The 11,045-nt window shown below is 37.8% G+C and overlaps 1 protein-coding gene across 3 annotated transcripts in view; it reads right to left on the bottom strand.

The window, feature by feature from the left end:
• Window positions 1-9,579, bottom strand: part of LOC107599382 (SHC-transforming protein 3-like) — a 36,712-nt gene extending 27,133 nt beyond the window's left edge. Inside the window, exons 1-5 of one of the 3 annotated variants that reach the window (XM_016290960.1) lie at window positions 9,428-9,483; window positions 9,178-9,213; window positions 8,099-8,168; window positions 7,720-7,981; window positions 5,532-7,487 (exon numbers count right to left, since the gene is read on the bottom strand). In XM_016290960.1, coding sequence (XP_016146446.1) covers window positions 5,532-6,080 — 549 coding nt within the window. In that variant the 5' untranslated portion in view covers window positions 6,081-7,487; window positions 7,720-7,981; window positions 8,099-8,168; window positions 9,178-9,213; window positions 9,428-9,483. Of the gene's footprint in view, window positions 1-5,531; window positions 7,488-7,719; window positions 7,982-8,098; window positions 8,169-9,177; window positions 9,214-9,427; window positions 9,484-9,526 lie in introns of those variants that run through there. The other 2 variants (XM_016290959.1, XM_016290961.1) reach the window with 2 other exon arrangements.
• Between the last annotated feature and the right edge of the window lie 1,466 nt (window positions 9,580-11,045).

The following is an 11,045-nucleotide window of genomic DNA, read 5'->3' on the forward strand; positions in this document are numbered from 1 at the left end:
ACTCACACACACACACACATACACACACTCACACACACTCACACACACACTCACACACACACGCCGGTAATGCTCACATATGCAGACACACAATCAAACATTTTCTTCAGAAAAACAACAATTCCAGAAATTTCTCTAAATCACAGAGTGTAATTTCAGGTCTAAACCACAATATTATTGTGTCTGATCTGATCAAATGTCTTCACAAATGCACTTGAACACTTGTTGTTGTCATTTGTTTCATTTCAGCATAAGATAAGTCTGTCATTTATGCTAAAATAAAATAAAAATGATTAACTACAAAAGCAAAAATAAAAAACAAAAATGCATTTTGAAACTGAAACAATTATAAGATTCAGGTTTAAGGATTAATCCGGCAATCTTTAATCGATAAAAAAAGATCAAAACCCTTACCCTACATGAACTACATAAGAAAGTATTAATTAAAATGATTAAAACTACAAAACTACAACTAAAAAAGCAAAGCAAAAAAAACATTCATACTCATACTCATCACATATTATTTAATCTTTATAAAGCTCAAACCCCTAACCCATCATGAACTAAAGTATGAATTAAAATCAATAAAATAAAAATATAAAATAAACTACAAAAGAGGACACTGAAAAATGACATGTTTCAGCTTTAAGGATCCATCTCATATTATTTCATCTATAAAAGGCCCAAACCCCTAATCCTAAATTAACCAAAGAAAAAAACATTAAATTAAATAAATTAAACAGAAAAAAACAATGATTAACTACAAATGAAAAAAAACTGACAATACAAAATTCCACACTTCAGGTTTAATGATTCATCGTATATTCTTTAATCTATAAAAAGCTCAAAATCCTAACCCAACATTAACTATATAAGAAAAAATATTAAATAAAGTAATAAATAACATAAAAGAATAACAAAATTAAAAAAGAGAGTGAGAGAAGACATTTAAAAAAAATGTATGCTCCATCTTAAAGGATTCACCTCATATTTTTAAATCTTAAACTCAAAACCCTAATCCTACATGAACTACATAAGAATTTCTTGAATAAAAATCAATCAAATTTGATAGCAAAAAATGACACTAATAAAATATTATACTCCAACTTACAAGATTCATCTCATATTCTTTAATCTTAAATTCAAAATCTACGTGAACTATATTACAAAAGCATTAAATACAATCAATAAAATACAAATAAACAAGATCCAATAATCATATAAAAACAGCCAGCAAACACACGTATTAAAAGCGAGCTCCGCAAGAGAACGGTGTCACTTCCTGTCCAGGCGATGACATCACCATCAACACATCTCTGCTTTATTTAGCCTCTCACCTCACTGATCTCTCAATGCTGCATGACTCACTCAGTCAGAGCCGCACTACAACTTTCCTTGACTAAATGAATGAGTCACCTGCAGTAACCCACCTGAGAACCGACGAACCCACCGTCCGCTCCGACCACGTCACCTTCTTCCAGGAACACTGTAAATGCTGATTAGTTAAGTTTACTCGAGCGCTTCATGGAAAATTATCTCCTTACTGCCTTGTTTTTATCGGCCAAATTAACTCTGGTGTTCAAAGCACAGAAAAGAAACAAGGCCGGAAGCGGACGATGAGTCACTGCAATGTTTTGGCAAATAGTATTTGGCTAAATACAATGAAGGAGACTTTGAGCTTATTGAATGATAGTATTAGACAATACAAAGTTTGTTTGTGTGCGTAGGCTTAAGATATTAATAATAATATTTATATATACATATGTATATAATGACATACAGGTTTTCAGCTACATACTTTTTTCATGTTTTTTTGTCACCGCAAGCTACATTTAGTAAAATGTCAAGCTGAAAATGTTTTAACATTAAATATGTATGTACATATTTTAACATTAAATATATATTTTGCAATATTTTCTGACACCTATATATTTTCAGCAACATATAGTAAAATATCAAGATAATAAAAAAAAAGCAAAATGGCAAGAACAGTAAATAACTTTAAATAAACGACCAAAAAGTAAATAATTTAATATATAATTTAACATTAAATATATATTTTGGAATATCATTTTTTAAACCTATGGGTATAATGACCATAAAAGTAAATAATTTTAAATAAATTAGAGAAGTAAATCATTTATATATTGTAACATTAAATATCTATTTTGCAATATATATATTTTTTTACATCTATAGGTTTTCAGCAACTGACAGTAAAATGTCAAGATAATCAAAGACAGAAAAATGACCAGAAAAATAAATCATTTTAAATAAATGACTGAAAATTTAATTATTTAATATATTTTGTAATATTATTTTATTTTTAAACCTATAGGTTTTCAATAACCTACTTTTTTGTGTTTATTGTCACTGCAAGGAAGTGGTTACTACATTTAGTAACATGTGATGATAATCAAAGACAGTAAAATGATGAGAAAAGTAAATAATTTCCCCAACAAACTAAGGCCCAAAAAATATGAAAATGCAAATGCTATTCAAGCTTGTGCTCTCATGTCGCTGTGTTTGGAAATGTACAAGTACATGCTGTATTCTCAGCAATGCCAACAGGGGGCTTTTGCGTAAACTGTCTTCTTCTACAGTCAGTCTTCTCAGATACTGTCATGAAGTTAAGAAATTTAGCGGAGCAAAAATAAAGTTAAACAGTCAACATTAAACTTGGAAGCTTGTGCATAACAGCTATTCAATTTACATGCAAGTTCACATTTGAGAACAACAACTTAATGAATCTTAATGAATTCACAACACAACGCAAAACACAGACATACTGGCACACTAAACTGTTGCAATGTGCAATATGTCAAATATATTCACAATACAGCATGACCTTAGTGCCTTACTACTGTTAACAGAAAAAAAAAATTATATTAAGCACAAAAATCCTAAAGCCTGCAGTCTGTCTGAACGCTGGTCACGTGTGTTTGAGAAGCAGCCCGTCCAGTCAATGTCAGCAGCTGTCCTTTTAGTCAAATGGAGCATAGTGTGTGTGTGTGTGTGTGTGTGTGTGTGTGTGTGTGTTCATGCACAGGGTCACTAAATAAGTGAACTGTAAAGAATAACACACATTCAGCCCTGAAAAGGGACGCCAGAGGGGTTTGGTATGGACGCCTCTAACTTTTACCTGCTAACTCTTACCAAAACACATCAAACTCAAACAAAGAGCTAGAAGTACTGTCCTTTATTTTCTCTGTGTCACTCTCTGTACGTTAAATGTTTAGAGAGACCTTTGTCACTGATAATAAAACACATCAAATTAGTTCCCTTCCATTGCACGCCGGTTTGCACGATATAATTCAGTCGTGTTGTCGGTTCGTGTTTTGCCTCGACACCAACTGACTATTCAGAACTAAAAAAAGCCAGAAGGGAATAATGTATGATTCATGCAGCACAAATCCAAGTCACCTTTAGCTCAATGGGGCTGCAAACATGCTTATATGATCGCAAACACACTAGACGATACGCTTAAAGTACACAATACTGCAAGATCTGAGGTCAGTGCTCAATATGCATTGTCTATTACACAAATATTCATGCAACGGCACTAAAATGCACTTATTAAAGCACAAACATCTCAAGAAACATTTGCAAACGACCCTAAAAGGAGACAATGATGTTGGTATTCCTATAGTGCATGTATAGAAGACAAATGTACCTGCACTACAGAGTTCTCAAGCGTTTACACATTGCTATGACTTTCCCAGTTCTGCAAATGAATGAATGAATGAATAATATATATATGTGCAAATATGTGCACGTGCGCCATGATTAACATGCATGTAGCACCTGCTTTATGTGCATTTGATTTAAATACACATATTTATATTTATGTCATATATAGACAAATATAAGTATGTGCGTTTATATCGAATGCACAGAAAGCAGGTGCTACATGCATGTTAATCATGGCACACGTGCACATATTTGCACAAATCAAAACTTCAACAGTCAAAGATCAGTTATTATGTTTGTCTTTGCATATAGATGTGGACAAGAATAGGTGCTCTGTCCTGCACACGTCATGATCTCCGGAGACGATACAGTAACAGAAATGTAGCCGGAACAACATCCCCCTGGTCTGGTAACCGGTCGCCGTGGTTACACAATTTGCATGCACTTCCCTTTTGATGTGCAGTTAATTTGAATAGATCAAATCTATGGAGGTAAAAAAAAAAAAAAAGCGGTCGCACGGACAACTGAACCACTATGTCTGAGATATTTAAGGAGAGTAGAGAATATATCACAATAACGATGTACACAGAGAAGATGGATAGCTGTACTTGTGTTATATTACACTAGCAGTCAGCGTCTCTGAAGCGCATGCATGTAGGGCTGTGTGACGGTAAAACATATTATACTGTATATAGTGAACTAAATTAAGCTATGTTGCAAAGCTATGATTGGAGAGGACTGATTTATTTTATTTGCTGTACAAAGAACCCTGACACTGTTATTGAACTGAATAATGATACTGTTATCTTCTTTAGAGCTGCTTTACAGCCATTTTACAATTTTACAACATAACACAATATTTTCCTGTTTATTATGAAGCTACTTGGTATAAAGCTGTATAGATAAATGTGATTTGACTTTAATAATGAAGAGGAATATGAAAAGTGCAGATCGAGTTTGAGCAATGTCACACTTGCAACTTTCCACATTAAATGTAACTAATGTTTTATTTTAGTATCATTGAGATACTACTAATATTTTGAATTAGTTTTTATTTTTCATTTTAATATTAGTTAGTTTTAGTAATTTAGCTGTGTTTTGCCTTTTTATTATTTAAAAAAAAAGTCTATATAGTTTTAATTTTTATTATATAATTTATATTAGTTATCATATAGTTTATACTAGTTTTATTTATTTATTTTATTTTCAGATTTCTTTTTAGATATTGTAGTACATCAAGTTAAGCTACATTTTTTATTATTATTAAATGTTGTATTTTATTTTATTTCAAGTAATTAAAATGTTTGGTTATGGTTTAATTTTAGTACTATAACAACCCTGGTTCAGTCACAGGTGTTTATGATATTAGTTTTACTATTTTGGTCTTTAACTCAAGTGTTATAAAATATCAAACACTGGTTAAGCATAATCATCCTTTGATTTGTTTGATCAAGTTCCAGCAAAGAAAACAAATCAAATGAGATGAAGTATCTTCACTTGTTCTAAATGCACTCATTTATTCATACACAAACATGATCATTTAATCTATACTGTATGATTTAATTCCCAAGTATTTTTTAATGGTATTACAAAATCCGATTTGGCTCATACCGCCCACATCCACATGCATGTAAGACTCAGACAAAACAGATGGCATGTAAACATGGTACAGTATGTGGCGGAACAGTCTGTGCTTTTATGGTCAGTTGTGAACGTAATGGTGCCGTTTCGAGTCACTGGCGACCTGTATTATTCCAAATCGTACACATAATCCCTCTGTACCAGCACACGGAAGGAAAACAACAAGGGATTGCAGAAATCAGAAAGCATTTGGATCTTACCTTAACGACGTACGTCACTCCAGGTCCGGAAATCTTTTCACCTGAGTGCAGCCATCCGCGAGAAGGCTTATTCACCAGCCCACCTGTCCCACCCAGGCCCCAGCCCTCTCCGCTGGGCTGAGACTCTTCCATCCTGCCCTTCTTCCCAGAGTTTGCGGAACTGTGCTCCGGTGGGGCGTGAGGCACTCCGGAGGCCGCTGGGAGGGTGGATGAGCCTGGGCTACCGGATCCGCCTCCTGACGCTCCTCCCTGGAGCTTGGACACAGCCAGGTCCTTGACGGCGGACGGCAGGCCCTTGATGCCCAGCAGTCCGGAGGAGTTGGCGAATTTGAGGTTGGAGACTTTGTTAATGAGGGTGCACAAGGTGCCGGACTCTTCCGCAGGGTCGGGCGGCAAGACCTCGGCTGGCGGGGCGTATGGAGGGTCGCCCACAGGCAGCGACGGCGGGACGGCCGAGACCTTGGCATTCATGGAGAGACCGTGCAGAAGCTCATCGACGGACGTCACTGACTCATTCCGGAATCGGTTGTATTTACCACGGTGAAGCATTCCCCTCAGTGTGCTAGCCTACATGCGAACGGACACATCCAACTCCCAGCTGACTGTCCACTTCTTTAACATGCTGGAGCTGAGAAAGCGTCCTCAAGGGTTCGAAGAAAGGGAGCGAGTGGCCGTCAGGAAAATCCGACGCCGTGCAGCAGTGGCAGAAGCAGCTCGGGGACCAAAAATAAACCACAAAACGCTGGATCCATGGAGACAGAGGACGACGAGAGAGAAAAGCAGCGCGAGGTCGCTCCTCTACAGAGATAGAGGGCCAGAGATGGCAGAGAGAGACAGAGCTCTAGTGAAGAGATGTCTCTCTCTCCCCCCGCATCCTGGCAGATCACTGAACATGCATGACTCACTCGGAGAGAGACAGAGAGAGAGAGAGAGAGCGACCCTTCTCAACAAAAGACTCACTCAACACTGCAGAGCACTTTCCGTTACAAAAAAACTCCCACTTATAGCTTAGTAGAACCAATCAATTCTCAAAATTCGCCCTGTCCGTAGGAACGCCTCTTGCTTTGATTCGGCCCGTGTTGAAACGGATAAACAGAATGGAAAAGATGCAATAAACAGATCACTGTAGTGAAATCCGAGCTTAGTCAGAATGAACTAGAACTAAAATCAGTCAGCAACGTAATCTACTGACATAATTCAATGCAGAAATCACACTGGAGTACCGTGCATGTTGTTGGATCACATGTACGCCACATACAATGAAACTTGAGTCGCCGTGCATGGCGATCGCTAATTTTCCATACATGCAATCACAGTTTTATTTCAGTTCAGAAGCAAGGTGCTATACTCAAAAGGTGTGCTGCATGACCTGCCATTGATTGTGAAATAATAATCTACCAAACTGACATAAAATATTTGAAAGCGTTCACCTTTTGCCCGCATCAGTCTGGTTGGTTCTACCTCACTTATGCATTGCCATTGTTAATGGCAAGTTTAAAATGTGTTCAAATTTAAACCACAAGACCAATGCGGCTTTATCTCTTTGTTTGTCACATTCGTTCTTCCTTACGTACTACGAAATCAGCATAAATTCATCCACACGAGCACTCGAATATCTCCCCCTACAGAAGGCAAAACAAGCTGAGCTTTACTCCTCAATGAGCTTTGTTGAATAATTAAACATCCCTTTCAAATACACGTCGAGATTCGATCTCACTAAAACGCCATCCGGATTCGGCAGGGATACGACCGTAAATAGTGTTGTCAGATCTCCCAGCCCCATTAAAAAGCAGCCAACGGGATGAAGCCCACGACATTAAGGCAGCAAAAAAAGAGCCATTCATGTAAAATGTCCAGAAGAGCTTGTGACAGGGAAGCAGCAGTCATTCACAAGCTTCTTGTACCGCTGCGGCTAACGCACTGCAGTCCCTCCCAGCGTCTCGCTTTCCTGCCTGCCTGCAAATTGAAAAAAAGAGGTAAAGAGAGAGAGAGAGAGAGAGAGAGAGAGAGAGCAAGGGTTTGTCTTCTCCACTAAGACAAAAGCAAAGAAAGCATTATAAGTGCTCCTTGTTCGGTGTTGTCACAGAGATGCGGAAGAGATGCTGAGGAGAGGATGTGAGGATGCTGGGGAGCCGTGCGGATGAAAATGATTTGGGCTTGCTGTGAATGGAAAGGCAGACGGGCATACCGACGTTTCTGTGAATGAAGTCAGGCCTCGGCAGCTTTCTGCATGGCAATCCCTCGGGATGGATCCCAACCGGCCAATCAAGGAAGAGCAGGATGACTCATTCAGGGTAGGCTGGCTGAATAGTGGGACAAACCACTTGAAGCACAGGTGATGGGAGAAACCATTCTCTTCTGACAGCACTGTGTACTGCTCGCTGCGTCGCTTCTAAACTCCTGAATGCATGTAAACCGCTTCTAAAATACGTTTTGGTGGGATGCATGGCCTGTTTAGGAAAAAAACAGCTATAGTCAATTGCACTCTCCGATAAACTGGTCCCTCGTTGTGTCCTGAGAGCAAATTTTGCACATTTATATGAATGAAGGCTGATCAAAGAACATACACTGAACTGAATCGACTGAATTATATGATGCATCCTGCCCAACAGAGACGTTTGCTTGCAGTATGTTGTTCTGGAAATTAAAAACATGCAACAAAAGCAAATAAAAGAAACTAGATTTGTACATTTCTTGAAGAAAATGTCAGTGGTGATTCTTGGTGCAAAAGTCGCCACCAGGATGGAAGGGTGCTGTGAGTGGTTGCTATACAGTTGCTAAGGTGTTCGGAATGTTATTGTAATGCTATGTAGTTGGTGGGGTATTAGTTGCTAGGTGGTTGCTATGTGTTCTGAGTGATATTTATTGTGATGCTATGTAGTTTCTAGGGTATTCGGATAGTTACAAGAATGTTGCTATGTGGTTACTAGGGTGGTCTGAGTGGTTTATACTGAGATGCTGTGCAGTTGCTAGGGTATTAGGATCGTTGTGAAAATTTTATATGGGATTGCTAAGGTGTTTTGAGTGGTTTTTATTGTTGCTAAGGTGTTCTGAGTGGTTTTTAATGTAATGTGGCACAGTTGCTCTGGCATTAAGATGGTTGCCAGGATGTTGCTATGTGGTTGCTAAGGTGTTCTGAGTGTTTTTTATTGAAGGCTACACCGTTGCAAGGGTATTAGGATGGTTACCACAATGTTGTTATGTGATTGCTAGGGTGTTCTGGGTAGTTTTTAATTGTTGCTACGGCAGCAATTCTGAGTGATTTTTTTATTTTTTTTGATGTGCTGTTGCTAGGGTACTAGGATGGTTTCCATGACGTTGCTGTGTGGTTGCTAATGTGTTCTAAGTGTTGTTGTTGTTGTTTTTTATTGCTAATGTGTTCTTTTGTGTGGGTTTAGTGGGTTTTATGGTTTCTAAGGTGTTCTGAGTATTTTTGTTGCCAAGGTGTTCTGGGTGGTTTTTACTGTGCTGCTGTGCAGTCGCTAGGATATTAGGATGGTTGCAAGAATGTTGCTATTTGGTTGCTAAGGTGTTTGTGACTGTTTTTAGAGTATTTCCACTGTTGCTAGGATGTTGTGTGTGGTTGCTAGGGGGTTTCTTAATGGTTGGGTTCATTCTTCAATGTAAATCTGTGGGATTTCTTCACCTGTTTTATTATCCAGCAGTTGAAAAATCTACAAATCTGATGCATTTAAGGAAATTTAAGAAAAAAAATCAATTTAAGTTTTAAATTAGCCTTCACATACCAGAATGAAGTCACACAAAAAATGTGTTGGAAAAACATGCGCTAATAATAATAAAAAATAAAAAAAAATTTAAAAAAGTGAACAGGGTCAAATTACTTCACACTGACTTTTAATATTCAATATATTCAATATAAAACGCTGATCAATAACCTTCAATAATGAATAAGCTTCAGTGGTGCACATCTGGATCAGGATTTATCTATCTGCACCACATCGAACTCTACAGTGCTTCTCAGGCAGTTTACTCACAGTGGAAAATAGTTCATCAGGGTCATCTTCCTTTCATAATACACCTGAATGTCCCAAAACACGAAAAACGCAGAAAATCCGTTACAAACATATAAGAAATCATACTGTTTCACTGTAAATGTATGTATTACACATTATGTGATCTATATGTTTATATTTATACGCATAGAGAGTAGAGATAGCGGGTGGCGGACTATGTGTGTGTGTGTGTGTGTGATCTTCATAGTCGTGACTGAAGTGTGTCGGGTTCACTCCTACACATGCTCATTAAAACAGCAGGAAGTATAGAAACTGAGAGACAGACAGAGAGAGAGAGAGACAACACAGAAAGCTTTCCTTTTCAAAGTCCAAAAATCACATCACAGGATCACATGTCTGTTGGGACACATATGAGGTATGTCACTCTTAAATGGCAGGTAAAGCATGCTAAAACAAGAAGAATTGTATTCCAGTGACTATGAGTAATAAGGTTTAGTGACCTAAAAGCATTGGTTTAACTACACTGCAGATTTATAATAGACTATTTTTGTGATGTTGAACTTAAGGACCCTAAAAGATGTCTATATACAGTATAAAACATGTAAATATAGAATAAAACAATCATATCTACAACATATCGATTGCATTTCATTTTAACACTGCATTTAGCAGAGTAAACGTTCAGACTGCATCTAGACGCAAAAGAGAGAGAGAGAGAGAGCGAGAGATGCTGCCTACAGGAACCTTTACTGTAACCATAGTTTCAAAGACAGCATAGCAACAGGAATGAGGTGAGGGGGCCGGCCATAATGATTGGCAGCTCACATCCGGCGGATGCCATTGGCTGCTGCGAGAGTGTGTTTTCCGGTGTAGCACGGCATACTCTAGTGTACATGCCACTACATGCGTTTGCAGGAAGATGGAATTCAGGTGTTACTAGGATACCACTACATAAGATCAACATTTGTTTTCATGCAAACAATCAATGATGCAAATACCCGAGGATGAGTCACTATAATTGACTCATGAACAATATTGGGTAACACTTTACTTGAAGGGGTGTGCATAAGACTGACATGACATGACACCTACATAATCATGACATGACACCTTCATAATCATGACATGACACGTGTCATGAATATGAAGGAGGTTTTTATGCATGCTTATGACAACTGTCATTAAGTGTCATTCGCTCAGTTATGTCATTTTTAATGCAAATATGACATTATTTGACCAAACCCTACCCCTACCCTTAACCCTAACCATAGCCCATAACAAAGACATCTCAAACAATGTCATCTTTGCATTAAAAATGGCATAACTGAAGAATGACACTTAATGACAGTTGTTATAAACATGCATAAAAACCGCCTTCATATTCATGACGTGTCATGTCATGATTATGAAGGTGTCATGTCCTGATTATGTATGTGTCATGTAGGTGTCATGTTATGATTATGTAGGTGTCATGTCATGATTATGAAGGTGTCATGTCATGATTATGTAGGTGTCATGTCATGATTATGTAGGTGTCATG

Source organism: Sinocyclocheilus grahami, unplaced genomic scaffold (genome assembly GCF_001515645.1).
Source record: "Sinocyclocheilus grahami isolate Dianchi unplaced genomic scaffold, SAMN03320097.WGS_v1.1 scaffold265.1, whole genome shotgun sequence".
Lineage (NCBI taxonomy): Eukaryota > Metazoa > Chordata > Actinopteri > Cypriniformes > Cyprinidae > Sinocyclocheilus > Sinocyclocheilus grahami.